This window comes from Sphaeramia orbicularis, chromosome 9 (genome assembly GCF_902148855.1).
Source record: "Sphaeramia orbicularis chromosome 9, fSphaOr1.1, whole genome shotgun sequence".
Taxonomy (NCBI): domain Eukaryota; kingdom Metazoa; phylum Chordata; class Actinopteri; order Kurtiformes; family Apogonidae; genus Sphaeramia; species Sphaeramia orbicularis.
The window spans coordinates 790,621-807,289 of NC_043965.1; the positions used below are offsets into that span (position 1 = coordinate 790,621).

At 38.3% G+C, this 16,669-nt stretch overlaps 1 protein-coding gene across 1 annotated transcript; it reads right to left on the reverse strand.

Annotated features, from left to right (window-relative positions):
- Window positions 1–1,858: 1,858 nt before the first annotated feature.
- LOC115425743 (uncharacterized) lies at window positions 1,859–16,058 on the reverse strand. The gene is made up of 6 exons (XM_030143477.1): window positions 15,989–16,058; window positions 12,827–12,900; window positions 11,348–11,398; window positions 8,029–8,658; window positions 7,894–7,959; window positions 1,859–6,186 (listed from the first exon to the last, which is right to left on the reverse strand). The coding sequence occupies exons 2-6, from the start codon at window positions 12,843–12,845 to the stop codon at window positions 3,371–3,373; spliced, it is 3,582 nt and encodes a 1,193-aa protein (XP_029999337.1). The 5' UTR covers window positions 12,846–12,900; window positions 15,989–16,058; the 3' UTR covers window positions 1,859–3,370.
- Window positions 16,059–16,669: the final 611 nt, after the last annotated feature.

Sequence of the window (16,669 nt, forward strand, 5' to 3'; positions counted from 1 at the left end):
AATGGTAGTGCTAAACAAAAACCAACGAGCCGCTTTAGCAATATGTGCCATTGTCTGCGGGGAATCAAAAAAGAAGAAAAGACAACGATGTGTTCGGTGCAGGCATTGTTTGTCCAGAGGTGGACAGTATGGGCTGTCATCCTACAGCAGGAACTAGAGGTAAGCTGCAAAAGCTAAACTGCACTAGGACAATAGCCAGCTACTGTTAGCTTGTACGCTACTGTGCGCTTCTGTGTTTGCGCATGCACAGTGTGAGAATTTGAGGCACATCAGTTCGTGGCACTGCTTTGACAGTACGATACACTCACGAGGAGCGAGCAGGATTTCAAACAGCTCCGTTTTCCTTGCGAACACACGATTGCTAGTCGTGAGGTGGTCGTGAGGTGCTAATCGCTTCTCCGTACCCCATGTACACTGCACCAAGCACGACACAATTAGAGGCACATCGGGCCCGATCCCAGAAAGAGTCGCACGAGTGAGAAATCGCCTCTAAACTCGCACAGTGTAAGGCCGCCTCATGGCTGGCGAAGGCGTACGGGCTGCAGGAGGAGGAGATGAGCGAGCAGGAGTACGAGTGGGAATATTTTTGAAAAATCCGCGATGTACTGAGACCGCGATTGCTGAGACCGCAAACTGTGAGGGTTCACTGTATAGTGTAATTCATGCATGAAAAGGTTAAATCAGCTCAGTTCTCAAGAATTTCGTTGTAAAAGTCAAAATAAACTGTAATGAATGTTCTCAGATTAATTTCCATGTAGCTTGTTTCCCATCGTAAACATAGAAATTACAACTAAGTTACTTTAGCACTGAATAACTACATGATTCTGTTTAATTTTGTAGAATTTGACCTGGCTGATGTTCCAGCATGTGAATGCAGACCTACAGTTTCAGATTCTGCCTAACACCATGTGGAGATGGATGCACCAGGCTGACCTATTTTATATAAAACAAAGAATGAAGAAAAAAAGGTGGATATTTCTGACATTGTTTTTAAAGAAGCCCAAATCAGGTCCAGATTAGCCCACACAGCTGTTTTATTTGGATTCTATCTGTATTTTTTTTAATTCAGTTTCTTGAAGGGACAGTGATGCAGATATTTGTGCCTCAGGAGGAGGTCAGTGAACTCACCACATCAACAGCCACTTATTGTTCACCACAAGGACCAAGAGGTAGGTCCGTACTTACCCACCTATCTATGAACTGTTTTACTGTTTGATTGTACAGATTTATTTATTTATTTTACCAGTTCTGTTTTTATATTTCTAATTTATTATGAATAGTGCATTTGCTCGTACGGTCTATTTTTTATTGTTGCATTCTGTTTTTACTGTGTCTTGTTGCTGCTGCACTACTGTTTCTCAGTTAGGGATAAATAATGTCTGTTTGTCTGTCGGTCCAGCAGCTGTTCTGACATGATGGCAAACATGTACGACTAATCAGATCCACTCAAAATGACTGTTGTGCAAATGGCCAACACATAAACCCATTAGTTAGCCACAGTACTTAATCTTATATTTAAGTATTTCATTATTTAATTTCTTTAGATGTGTGTCGATAACTGCTTAATATGTACTGTAGACATCTGTACAGAGGAGGGTCCTGTTCAGTTACGTCTGAAAATGTTCACAACAACTCATCATGGAAAAATAAAGACGGTGTTCAACAGCTGTTGGTACAGGAACAATCCATGGTTGGAGTACTCTGTAAGTTAAAAGCAGGTTATTCTTTCACAATATATAACATTTTGTCCATTTTTGGTTAATTACACCCTCCAACGTATTTCACTCATTGATCTCCTGTATGTATGAGGATTACTTGCTGAAAATATTGACAGTATTATTAGTGTATGACTACAATGATCACAATAGTATGTGTGTATTTGTGTGAGATTTCTGTCTTTTTTTTTTTTTTTCGAGAATATATTTATTGAGATTTTTACCCACTACATATACAAAATAGAATCATATAAACAATCAAACAGACAAAAAGGTACATTTAAAATCAATGCTTGATTCCATGACAGTCCTTCCAGATGATCAGTAGTATTATCAGAAAATACAGTAAATGACTGTGGACCTGTACAGTAATAATTATAATGTCTCAGATACCCACAACAGATCAAATCAAGTCAAATCTTTATTCTTCACATAATGAAACACCCCCACCCTTTTTCCAAAAATGTCTTTTAAAGTGTATGTGATTTTTTTTTTCCAGTGGTAAACATAAAGACAGCTCTTGGAGTCGTTTTGCTCAGTTTGCCCATTTCTTTCCATGACAGAGCGATCACTCTCTTTGCTTGTAATATTCTCAGGTTTATGAGGATTTTCTCATCGCGATTTATCTGAATTTCTTCGGGGTATAATCCTAGTATAAAAAACTTGGGTTCCAGCACTAGTTTCACTGATCAAATCTCCTGTAACACACCTCTAACTTCTCCCCCAAATTCCTTTATTTTTGGACAGAACCACAGACAATGGAACAAAGTGCCCTTATCTTCTCTGCATCTATTACACAGATCTGGAATCTCTGTGTTGAATTTGTTCAGTTTTTCTGCTTTAAAATAAAATCTCATTAGCCAATTAAATCACAGCATTTTTAGACATGTATCGCCCATCTGTGTTTGGACTACCTCACAGACTTTCCTCCATTAAAATTTCTGTGTCATTTTGTCAAGGAGACATGCCCTTTAGGTTTCAGGTTAGACAATCAGAATATTTTCCTTTATTAATAAATATTATTTTAACCTCCTAAGACCCAGCTATGGGTTTTCTGTCCACATTTGTGGACAAGAGTTTCACAACTTTATACAAAAAAAAGAAAACTGGCCACCACAACGGACATTCTATAAAATTTTTTAAAACTGCATCTGAAAAAACTGTTGCATCATGATGTTTCCAATATAGGCACTTATTTAATAAAAAACAAGAAAAGCTGGTACTTTGCTGGCATTTCCTGGGTCTCAGGAGGTTAAGATCACTACATTTGTCCAATACCTGTGACTTAAATGAACAACAGAACACATTTTATGACACATTAATGCAGAAAACTATGAAATTCCAAAGCGTTTACGTATTTTTTCTTGCCCCTATATGTGACACAAGAGGAAAGTGAATTCATTCTGTTTGTATCTGTCAGTGTTGCTGTCTTTAAGTCGTCCACTAAACATATTGTCTCATACTGGCTTTTCCTTCAGACCTTCAGCCATGGGGTCCGGGAGGACTCAGTCCACAGGAGCCACATGACTCCACCTCCTTGTGGAACTGCAGGAAAATGGCTGCGCTCTGTCAATGCTAAAAGGTTAAAGGTCAGCAGATGCGCTCCAAATGGCCTGGATACTGATGGGCTGAATGAGGAGTTGTGTGAAGGATCATCAGAGGATGGAACATCTGCTCTTGTATTTCTCCTTCAGCTCATTCAGCTCTTTTTCTTGCTTCAGCTTCAGGTTTTCCACTTCTTTGAGCAGCAGGTCATGTTGTAGTTTAGCTTTTTCACCACTTTCAGTTTTCAGCTCTTTTTCTTTCTGTCTCAGTTCTGTTTTTAATTCTCTTTCGGTGTGCTTCGACAGCTCCTTCAGCAGTTTGTAGTCTTTACTGTGCACTTCCTGTTTCTCTTGGATTTCTTTCCTGTGTTTCTTCTTCAGATCTTTGAGTTCTTCGTCATGTTTTTCCATCAGAGCTTCGAGGTCTTTGGCGTATTTCTGTCTGAATTCATTAAACTCCTCGGCTTGTTTTCTTGCCTCGTCTTCGTATTTGTTCTTCATGTCCTCCATTTTCTTCTTGTAGTTTTCCTCTAATTCTCTTCTCTCTCGTTCTTCCTGTTCTCGTCTCATTTGATCTTCTTTCTGTCTTTCCGTTTCATATTTTTCCTTCTCTTGCTCAAATTTTTCTCTGAGTTTTGTGATTTTCGTTTGCTCTTCCTGTCGTCTCTGTTCATCTTCTTCTTGCCGTTTCTTCCACCAGTCCTTCCTTTCCTTCTCCCAGGCGTCCTGTTGTTGTTCCACCTCCTTTCTGCTCATGTCCAGTTTTATGTTGATGTTCTGTTTCTCCTGGGATTCAGATCTTATCTTTTCCTCCATGGCTCTGATCTTCTGCTCCCATTCTTGCCGTTTCGCTTCATCCTCTTGTTTCTTTCTTTTGTCTTCTTCGTCTCTCGTTTCCTGTTCTTTCCTCCTCTTCTCACACTCCTTGTTGATGTTTTCCTCCATTTCTCGGAGTTCTCTGTCTTTCTGTTTTCTCTCCTTTTCTATTTCTTCTTTTTGTTCTTCCATTCGTCTTTTCATTTCTTCCATTTTCTCCTCGTAGTTTCTTTTCAGCTCTTCCTCCTTCTTCTTCATCTCTTCTTCTTTCTCCTTCAGTAGTCTCTCCATCTCCTTCTTTATCGCTGCTTCTGCCTCTTCCAACATCTCGTTGGTGTAGCAGCCGCCTCCATTTTCTTTCACCATGTTGTCGATCTTGTCGATCAGTTCACTGACCTGAGTGCGATTGTTCTTGTTAAAGTTGTTGAACACATGGTATCTGTCTCCACAGTCAGAGATCAGCTTCTTGAATGAATCATCACATCCTTTTTCGATGTAATCCTCAATGGACCGCTCCTCGTGTTCCAGTTTATCTCCACATGTGAAAAGGATGATGGTGAATCTTTCTGCATTCTTTCCAAATCCTTCTTTGATGAGTTTCAGTGTGTCCTTCTCTTCAGGCGTGAGTCGACCAATCTGAAGTGTCAACAGGAAGACATGTGGTCCTGGAGCCAGAAGACTGATGCATTTCACCATCTCCTCCTGAACCTCCTCACGGGTCAGGGTGTTATCGTAAAGGCCTGGGGTGTCGACTACAGCGACAGGACGACCGTCCACCTGACCTGCTGCTTTCTGACAAAGTTTGGTAACTGATGTTTGACTTGATTCAGCTTTAAAGTCTCTTCTTCCCAGGATGGTGTTTCCTGAGGAGCTCTTTCCACTGCCGGTTTTTCCAATCAACACAATCCTCAGACAATCTGGACTCTGTTTATCTTCATCAGCTGCTACAAATGGTTGTTTCTTTTTCAGATCTTCAATTTCAGACTGTTGCTTGTTGATGCGTGTTTGTTGTTGTATGATCTTCTCTGACTGGACTTGTGCAAATGTTTCTACTGTGTAGGACAGTTTGTCCTTGGACATTCTCATTCTGTCCACAGTGTCCAACACCTCACAGACCTGCTGTTTGTCTCTGACGTTGAGAATGACAGATGTTCCTCCATATTTCTGACACAGCTCCTGGATGTCACTAGTCATTTCTACAAAGTTCACCACAGCTGGAGCTGTAGGATCTGACTTCACAGTGAACAGAATCACAGTGAAGTCCCTGATTCGAGAGCTGAATGTGTTGTGGATGGTCTCTAACTCTGCCTTGTCTTCGTCGGTGAGTTGACCCACTGGTAGGACCAGGATGAAGGCATGGACGCCCTCAGGTTCACAGAGGGAGATGGACTGGAGTGACTCTTTCATCACTTCTTCCTGAGGTCTTCCATTCAGGACAGGCAACTCCACCACAGAAACCTGACGTCCACAGAACTCCACCTGACGTTTAACAAACTGTGAAGAACCTGAACGGAGCTCAGTCAGACCTAGAAGGGCCCTGGCTGCAGAAGTCTTCTCTGATCTTCTGTTCCCACACAGAACCAGGTTTAAAGGTGGTTTGATGACTGTGGACAGAGGAACGAGGCTGTTGTCTTTAGTTTCTTCAATCTTCTCCATTAAAACACTGTGGTCTTCTTCAGACATGTTGTAGTGTCTTCCTCCACAGTCTTTCAGGAGCTCATTGGCAGAGAAACTCATTTCACTCTGATCATGTGTGAAGACAACCATGGAGTGTTTGAAGGCATCTGGACCAAACAAACTCAGGATGAACCTCAGTGTTTGACTGTCCTCCTCAGTGAAATCTGACGGCTTCACCAACAGCAGAAGAACACTGGGTTCAGGTGTCGCGTAGTTGACCACCATGTTCCTCAGTGATTCCACCGTCAGACTGGAGATGTCTGGAGTTTTCACCACTGTTAGAGGTTTTCCTCCCCACTCTCCATCAATGGCCACACATTGTTTAGTCGGAGAAGGTTTTCGGGAAGAAAAATGTTGCTTCCCAGTGATGACATTACCAAGTTTAGTCTTCTTGTCTTCACTTTTCCCAAACATCATAATCATGAAGGCAGATGCTGTTGAGAGAAAGACGACATATTGAGAACAGTGTTTCAGTCACAGGAGCATAAACTGTGCTCAGTGATCACAATATTGACTATTAAACTGGATTTAAACATGCATTTTTGGAAAGAAGATTGTGACATTTTGTCACTTATGGAAGCAGCTGCGGTTGGAACTACAGGTGAAGCAAAAAATACACAGAACAAAAATATAAACGCACCACTTTTGTTTTTGCTCCCATTTTTCATGAGCTGAACTCAAAGATCTAAAACTTTTTCTGTGTACACACAAGGTTTATTTCTCTCAAATATTGTTCACAAATCTGTCTACATTTGTGTTTGTGAACACTTCTTCTTTGCTGAGATAATCCATCCCCCTCACAGGTGTGGCATATCAAGATGCTGATTAGACAGCAGGATTTTTGCACAGGTGTGCCTTAGGCTGGCCACAATAAAAGGCCACTCCAAAATGTGCAGTTTTATCACACAGCACAATACCACAGATGTCACAAGTTTTGAGGGAATATGCACTGGTCATGCTGACTTCAGGAATCTCCACCAGAGCTTTTGCCTGTGAATTGAATGTTCATTTCTCTACCATAAGCCATCTCCAAAGCTGTTTCAGAGAATTCATGAAGAAGACTGTGTGAGGAAAATGGTGGTCACACCAAATACTGACTGGTTTTCTGACCCCCCTGGACCACCCAATACAGTAAAAGTGCACATTTTAGAGTGGCCTTTTATTGTGGCCAGCCTAAGGCACACCTGTGCAATAATCCTGCTGTCTAATCAGCATCTGGATCTGCCACACCTGTGAGGTGGATGGATTATCTCAGCAAAGGACAAAGGAGAAGTGCTCACTAACACAGATTTAGACAAATTTATGAACAATATTTGAGAGAAATAGGCCTTTTGTGTACATAGAAAAAGTTTTAGATCTTTGAGTTCAGCTCATGAAAAATGGGAGCAAAAACAAAAGTGGTGCGTTTATATTTTTGTTCAGTGTATATATATATATATATATATCATGGAGAAGTTCAATATGTAATTAAGTGAAATTTGTACATATTCTAGGTGCATTACAGGCAAACTAAAAAGTATCAAGCAATTTTTAGTTTACTTTTGATAATTATGGTCTAGAGTTAAATCATATCTCAAAATACTACACTATTTAATTTTGAGTGAATCTATTTCAGCACAACAATGGAAAATCCACTGGAAGGAAAAGTGTGATAGAAAAAGTTGGACGGACAACAGGAACCTGGAGGAGCTTCACAAAGAGTGGACTAAGGCTGGAGTTGGAACATCAAGAAACACCAGGAAACAGACAAGAACAGTCCCACTCCTACAGTCAGGACAGTCCTGAACCAGAGACCATGTCAGAATAGTCCTACCTGGACTAAGGAGAAGAACTGGACTAAACTCTTTTCAGATCAAAGTACATTCTACATTTCATCTGTAAATCCAGGTCCCAGAGTCTGGATGAAGACTGGCTCAGAGTCCAGGTTTCTTCAAGTCCAGTGTGTAGTTTCCACAGTGAGGGTTGATTCTGGCTGTCGTATCGGAGCTGATGCTCGATACTGGTATTGGATTGGTGAATCCCTACTTAGTTCTGCTCATTCTATTCTTTACATCCAGTGGTATAATTTTAGGAACCTCCCAGTGACGGTGAAATGTTGAAGTATCTACAGAAAAGAGCATGAGGAGAATGACTTTACTCACAGAGAGACGAGGGGTTCCTCACAGAGGGTTGGGTCTTGGGTGGAGTTTGTCTGAACACATTCAGTCCTACAACAAAATACCATTATTAACAGGAAGCACAATGAGAACATGACAGTGAATTCTTACTGTACTCACCAGCAGCTTTGACAGAATCACTGATCATGTACATTTTTTGTTTCAGGCCGTGATGATCAGATGGTAAAGAAGATGATGTTTCCTCAAAAGCTTCGTAGCTCAGATGTTCTCCGTTGTTCTCTTTTGCTATTTGACCCAGTCGTGTTAGCAGTTCATGTTGGTCAAGGTTCTCCAGCTGTAGATGTCTGTATCTGCATCTTCTGATCATGTCTCGTTGTAGTGCTTGTCCGTATCTTTCCACGAGTCCTGGACTCTGTTTTCTTGGTGGCGAAGTCAGAATCAGTGTTTGATTAAATGACTGATCACTGAAGTTTTCCAGGACTGATTCTATTCTCCGTTTGTGTTCCTCAGTGAAATCTTCAGGGTGTAGAACTAGCAGGAACACATGAGGTCCAGGATGTGAAGCTTCTGAACAGTCTTTTATGAACTCCGTCAGCTCATGGTTTGAGATGTCATGAAGCAGACGATCCGAGGTGATGATGACGGCGACTTTTTTATCTTTTATCGTTCTACTGATTCTTATGGAGGAGGTGAGCTCAGAGTTGAACACTTTCTGTCCCAGGATCAGGTTTCCCACTATATTCTTTTTAGACCAGTTGTTCCCCAGAAGAACAACCCTCAGCTCAGACACTGAAATGACAAATAATGTAAATGTTGAAGACATTTCGCACAGACGTTGTGGACATTCTGTGGCCTGTGGTAACCGCAACTAAGACTGTGTCATAGACCCCCCCCAAAAAAAAAAAAACAAAAACAAAAACATGCTAAAGGAACTCATTCATTCTCCATACTGTTTAGTCCTCACTGGGACGGTGGAACCTATCCCATCTACCAGTGGGTGAAGGCGGGCTACACCCCGGTCATGTTCCCAATTCATTGCATTTTGGCTGACCAGTTAACCTATGAGGGGGGGCTGAAAAGTTCATAGCCTGACTAAGAAGGCGTTATTCCACAGCAATGAAACTTGGCATACATTAAATTCAACCTCTCCTGATACTAATTGCATGGTTTCCTTCCAGATAAACGCACATTGGATAAATAATTTAGGGCTTTGAAAAGTAGTACCAGAGACATTTGGTGAACCATCCATGGTACCGTGGTCTTATCAAATGTCTGCAGAAAAAGGGGTTAGCCCCCAAGGACATTCATGCTGACATGGTTGTTATAGGGCAGGGGTGTCAAACTCATTTTAGTTCAGGGGCCACATTCATCCTAATATGATACAAACTGGGCCGGATCAGTAAAATAATCCAAATAATAGTATAAGAACTTATAAATAATGTCAACTCCAAAGTTTTCTCTATGTTTTTGAGTGAAAAAAGTAAAATTCTGTAATGAAAATGTTTACACCTACGAACTGTATTTGAACATAACATGAACAAATATGAACAACCTGAAATTCTTACGAAAAAAAAAGTGCAATGTTCTTACGAAAAATAAGTGCAATGTTGACAATATTACACCTTAATTTATCATTTATACGTGTGGATCACAACTTACAGATCACAGTGGATCTACAAATACACAAAAAAATTTAGTAACAGGCAGACATTTTTATGAAAGGCTAGTCAGTAAATTTAACCATTTTTGTGTAATTTTCTTTTCTTTTTTTTTTTACACTAAAACAAAGAGGAATATTTGCAGTTTTCATTATTTATAGGTTATTATGATAGTATTTTACTGGTCTGATCCACTTTAGATTGAACTGACATAAGATGATTTGAACACCATTGATTGTTAATTTCTTCAGTGTAATTTTTGCATTTTACAAATTCATCCCACGGGCCGGATTGGACCCTTTGGCGGGCCGGTTTTGGCCCCCGGACCGCATGTTTGACACCTGTGCTATAGGGGATGATGCTCCAGCTTTATCAACTGTGCAAAACTGGGAAGCTGAATTCAAGAAGGGTAGGGAGAACGAGGGAGGGGTGAAAAGCAAGCATTTTCATGAAATGTCTGTAGTGCTACTTTTCAAAGTCCTAAATTATTTATCCCACGTGGGTTTATCTGGAAGGAAACCATGCAGTTAGTATCAGGAAAGGTTGAATTTAATGGATGCCAAGTTTCATTGCTGTGCAGTAACTCCTTCTTAGTCAGGCTATGAACTTTTCATCCCCCCCTCATAGTTAACCAGTTAAGGGTCACATCTTTGGACAATGGGAGGAAGCTGGAGAATCCAAAATCCACATGGAAAGGCCAGCGCTGGTATCGAATCCACCACAGCACCACCTGATGTTAAAGAGAACCTGCAACACTGGACAGTGTTACTGTGGTGTATTTGCTCTGTACCTTTGGTCACATGGCGCTGCAGTTAAATCTGTCATTCACTTCAATTTATCCGAAAACAACATTGTTTTTTACTGTCACCAGCAGGGGGCAGCCATCTTGAAACCATCTCTCTGATGGTCCTCTGTTTGTGAGGTTATTGACTGTTTTTAAAACAGTTCAACAGTTGTTGTTGTTACCGGTTGTTCTGTCTGGGGTTTTCTTCTTCTGGTCACATGGTGCTATGGCGTCATCGTTTCCACACAGTGGTATTGTGCCTATCCATACGCCAACGCCAGGGTGCCGTTGGCAGATGTTTTGGCTCTGGGACCCATTCTCCAAAAATACCGCTTCAGGCACCGACACAGGGTTTATACACATTTTCAAGGTCAGATTCAAGGACTTTTAAGGGTCATTTTCACATTTTTTCCAGCACAGCACCTTATCACTGGGGACAATACTTATCTACAGGAATACATATACTCATTTTTTCACTTTTTATCACAATGATGTACATTGTATTATGCTGTAATCATCTAAGAATATGTTTCATAACAGCAAAAGGTTTAGAAATTGAAGAACACAAAGTTTTATCTAAAAAGGAAGCCACTTAGTGTTCTTCAGACACACTCACACTGAGACAAAGATTAAAATAAAAATGTACCGGAATTGACCTGAGAACACCCACTAATTTTCTTTTTTTTTTGACATAAAGTTTTATTTTTCTAAATATATCACCTCTGTAAGTAGCTTTGGTTTGACATCTAACCTGGCAGAGTTACTATGAAAAATAAATACATAAATCCCATCACATAGTTAGAATTACAAGCACCTTCAAGCACTTAAACTATAATTCAAGCACTTTTCAGACTTTGAAAACACAACACTGAAATTCAAGCATTTTTAAGGAATTCAAACATTTTTAAGGAATTCAAGCACCTGTATGAACCCTGCTGATAACACCGGTGTCATGTACGAGCAGGACTTAAGGGTGGGAAAAGGCCTGTGAATTCAAACGTACTTATAGAGTTAGTGTTAGTTAAGATGAACTCACTGGACGGTGGGAGGAACTCATAGCTGAAGCTCCGCCTCAGGGGACGTACATCTGTAAAAACAAACAAATACACTTTCAGTTCTTCCCAGTTTCTGTCTTAAACCAGTTTATGACTAAACCAGCTGTGATTGAACCTGATCAGGTGGACGTGATTGTTACCCTTCACTCATGTTCACCACGTCCTGTATTTTCACCTCAAACCTGAACCCTGTACGAACAAGCGCCTCAGATCTACTGTTAAACCTTCCTGTAACTGTTTCAGGGTCAGAATGGATGTGCCGTCGGATCTCCTTGGTGTTTTGTTGATAGCTAGGACAAATTTGGTTGGATTTCTTCTCCTTGATAACAACATAGTGGACCCCTAGTGGAAGAACCCTATGGATTTGAGCTTCTATCTTTATGGAAGTAAATCTGTCTCATCAGATTTTGAATTATAAAAGCCACTGAATTTCTAGCTCTGAATCTTTTCTGCGCTGAAATTAAGTATCTGAATTTTTTCAGCATCATATGACCAACCTAATGTAACTTGACTGGCTGGCTGTCAGTTCAACTTGAAATAGAATCATTGCTTATCCTTGGTGTCCCGGATGTGTGATCGGAATTTTTTGCTTCTGAATTTTTTTATTCTAAATTTATGAGCATAGTAAAATTGAGACAAAAAATTCAGATGCTTAATTTCAGTGCAAAAAAAAAAAAAATTCAGATACTTAATTTCATGCAAAAAAATTCAGATACTTAATTTCATGCAAAAAAAAAAATCAGATACTTAATTTCAGTGCAAAAACAAAAAAAAAATCAGATACTTAATTTCAGTGCAAAAAAAAAAAAAAATTCAGATACTTAATTTCAGTGCAAAAACAAAAAAAAAATCAGAAACTTAATTTCAGTGGAAAAAAAAAATCAGATACTTAATTTCAGTGCAAAAACAAAAAAAAAATTCAGATACTTAATTTCAGTGCAAAAAAAATTCAGTGCTAGAAATCCTTGGTGTCCTGGATATGTGATTGGAATTTTTTGCTTCTGAATTTTTTTATTCTAAATTTATAAACAGTAAAATTGAGACAAAAAATTCAGATGCTTAATTTCAGTGCAAAAAAATAATTCAGTGCTAGAAATTCAATGGCTTTTATAATTCAAAACCTGATGAGACAGATTTACTTCCATACTATCCCCCTTCAGCACCAATTCTAGGGTGACCCCTAGAAGAACCTTACTGATTTGTGTTCTATCAGTATTATCACTTGTCCAAATGGGGGCGCTTCTGTTGAAAAATCAGTTTTTTTGGACATTATTAATAGTCAGACAATCAAGCTCAGATTTGGTTCATATCGATCATCCAAAATGAAGTTGGTATCTCTCGTACATTGTGTGGTTTATTTGCTTTTTAACAGAGGATTTCGAATTTACTTCTGATCAAAATGATAAACCCGGCTGTGAAACTGTACCTGAAACTGATCTGGGAACGTTTGTCAAACTCACCACGGGCAGCAGACGCCATGTCGTCGCTGTCGGAAGATCAGATGGAACCGAGACCGACCGACGGTTTCATCAAACTGAAAGAAAGACGAGAAGTCACATTCATTCACAAGCAGAATGAAATGACCAAATATAATCAAGTCCAACAAAACAGAAAGACACGATCTACAAACTCAACATTTCACCCAGTATTTAGTTTTATTTTATTCAGTTGATTTGTCCTTTATTTCATCATGAAGGTTTAAGACTGTAGTCTCTTTTCCATTGACCCTGAAACTGTGTTTATATAACGTGTGTCTAAAAATTTGCCTCATTGAAAAATGACAATTTCACCACAACTCTCATTTTTCTCTGAATAGCTGTTGTTGTTCGAGGTGTTTTGTTCGTAGTTAAATTGGTATATGACACAAAAATGTAACGGAAAGACCTTTGAGTCCAACTAGAGTCACATGACCAAAACAAACATGTTGATGGATGTTCGAACAAGAGAAGAAGAAGAGTTTTTTCTTTTCTTTTTTTTTTTTTTTTTTTTTTTTTTTTTTTACTTGTCTTGTCCATCGTAACAGTAGAATGGTAGTCTCGATCCTTTTGGTGCTGAACAAATGTGCTTTACCAAAGGAAACTTTATCAAGCATATGAGGCTGCCACTGATACTCTACTGCAGGGCTCTCAAACTCATTTTCTGTCAGGTTCCACATTCAGTCTGATTTGATCGGACCAGTAAAATAATAACAGAAGAACCTATAAATAATGACAACTCAGAATTTTTGTCTTTGTTTTAGTGCAAAAAACCCCCATTAAATTATGAAAATACTTATTTTTATAAACTACCCAAACTAAAAAGATGTGAATAACCTGAAAAAACTGAAATTTCTTGAGAAAAATGAGTGCAATTTTAACAATATTCTGCCTCCACTACAACTACAAAGACACTAAACACTGAGGAACAGGCAGAAAAGAGTTCAAATTGGGCTGAATTTTCTTTCGACATTTCAGGTTATTCATATTTGTTCAGGTTATTCAAATGTTATTGTTACAGGATAGTTTGTAAATGTAAATATTTTCATAATTTAATGTTATTTTTTGCACTAAAACAAAGAAAAAAAATTTAAGTTGTTAATTCAAGATTTTTTTAATTTTTTTTTACTAAATATAAGATTTTTTTCTGCTTAATTCAACATTTTTTGACCTAATTGAAGATTTTTATTTATTTATTTATATATATTTTTGCTTAATTACCTCTGCCATGAGGTATTGTGATCACTGTTTTGTGTATTTGTTTGTTTGTTTGTTAGCAAGATAACTCAAAAAGTTACGGATGGATTTTCATGAAATTTTCAGGAAATGTACTAATGGTACTAGCACAAGGAACAAATGATTACATTTAAAACTAGAACCAGAACTGAGTAAAACTGGCTGTGACTCTGTTAATATTATGACTTTATTTTCGTAAAATTACGGGTTTTATTTCGATATTTTACGACTTTATTCTTGTAGTGACAGGTGTTCTTATTTTCTTTTGTGGCGCCGATATGCAGTTGTGACAAAAATTTGTACATTTACATAATTTTAACCCTTTCCTGCATGAATTATGAGAACCTTAATCAAGATTTTTTCTGAAGTGTTTTTATTCATCTTTAGGCATGGAAAAAAAAAATAATTTGATTTTTTTGTGAACCTATTTTTCATGGAGTTACAAAAATGTCCACTAAACAGGACACCATGCATTTCATTTTAGAAGCAAAGAAACATGCATTTACTGATATACAGTGGGAAAACTGTGAAATAAAAAGACTTTTAATGCTGCTAATCTGATGTTATCTCACATTTTAACATACCTGCATGGAGATAACATGCGGAAAAAAAAGCTTTTTGTTTAAAAAAACAGAAAACAAAACTGTTAATTACAGTCTAATAACAAGTGCCAATTTTTTTTACTCTCAAACATGTTAGTGCAGATTAGGTTTATCAAGAACAGCAAAGTTACAGTAATGGTCTGAATGTCAGTGTATTATTATGGGATGGTGCATTAGTGTCCACTGTGTTGGCTGATATGGAACTAAAACAACAAAACCTATGAATATACAAGAGAACACCTTTGAACAGCTGTCCACTGGAGTGACCAGTATGAATAAAAGGGTTAAGCTTTGTTTGTTTCCTGTTTTCACAGAAAAATGCTGCTTCACATGTCACTGTAGTGGAGTTGACCTTTGACCTGTTATTAATGATCGTGTTCATGGTACAAAACTAGTAAAACAGGAATACTGTGAAGGACAGAAATAATGTCTAATATTATATAAAACAGCTGTGATTCCACTGCGGGAACATGAATAAGGACTTTTATTCATTATTAATCAACCTCATTCTAGTTTTACTTTATTATTACTTTATTTTCACAGTAGATTTGACTCCATGTTTTTATCCTTCTGCTGTTTACCTTCATGCCTCTTCTACTCTGCAGTGTTTTATTCACTCTAATGTTCATGTTTTTTTTTTATTATTGGCACAAAGCAAATTTACATAACAAGAATGGGAAAAATATTACAGAAGAGAAATATAGAAATACATTTGGAGACATGGTGGAATGGTTAAACACAACTATTACTACTATCTGAAACAAATAACCAAAAAGTAAGACATTTGAAATGTAATGAAAATATTGAAACAGAAAGAAAAATAAATACATAAATCTGACAATAGAGCACAGAGGACTAAGGCAAGATACAGTTAAAACAGCAAGGACTTAGAGAAATTAAAATAAAGTTTTATGGCTTTTTTTTTTTTTTTATATTTACAATATGCTGACACTAATGTTCATAAAACTACTAAATACTGAGTCATCCGTAAAGCGCACGCAACTGTCGCAGCTGGTTTAGTGAATGGGAAGTTTGTGCGTTCGGATCTGGGTCTACACTTTCTGAAACTATGGGCATTTTTACACCAAAAACAGGTGAATTCATCCGCATTTAACCTGGACCCGGGTTTAACGGTACCGAAGTTGGAGCTACGGAACCGGGTCCGTCTAGTCCGGTTCCATCAGTTGGACCGGATCTGATTCACAGAAAGTGCGTCTTCTCCGTTATTTCCGTTCCGTGTTTATTCTGTTACCGTTAATATTTATGTTACGGTTGGTTTTAGTTGAACTGAACCAGAGGCTGAACTCACCGGAGGAGGATGCGCCGAACCAGACCGAACAGGACAGGACTGGAACCGAACAGGACTGGAAATGAACCGGACTGAAACCGAAAGTAACAGACACCAGGTCATGTGACACGGGTGGGTTTGGACCGGGTCCAAAAAACCAAACCGAACACAGATAAAAGGAGTGAAAAGTGATGGAATGAGTTTTAATTTTAGACTCAAATAAATAAATAAATAAATCCACCATAGTAATAAAATACTGATCAGCTGTTTATGATCTAATATGATGTTCTTGTGTTAAATATAATAAATGATTTATTTCCATTCATGCTTTAACCCTTTCATGCACAGTGGTCACTCCAGTGGTCACTCCAGTGGACAGTTCTTCTCCAGCTGTTCTCTAATATATTCATGGGTTTTGTCATTTTAGCTCCATATCAGCCAACACACTGGATGCTTATGCACCATCCCATAATACACTGCCATTCAGACCATTACTCTAACTTTACTGTTCTTGATAAATCTCATCTACAGTAACGTGTTTGAGTGTAAATCAGTTGCTTGTTATTGTTAATAGACTGTAATTAACCATTTTTCTTAAACAAAAAGGTTTTTTTTTGGTATATTATCTCCATAAAGTGAGTAATAACTAATATAAGAGTATATTAAAATGTGACAGAACACCAGATTAGCAGCATTTAAAAA

Bases quoted from the DNA above. Each gene is read 5' to 3' on its own strand.
- LOC115425743 (XM_030143477.1), bottom strand. The intron at 7,960-8,028 runs GTGAGTACAGTA...ATTTTGTTGTAG, and splicing joins TGATTCTGTCAAAGCTGCTG to GACTGAATGTGTTCAGACAA. The intron at 6,187-7,893 runs GTGAGTAAAGTC...TTCTCTCAACAG, and splicing joins GAGGAACCCCTCGTCTCTCT to CATCTGCCTTCATGATTATG.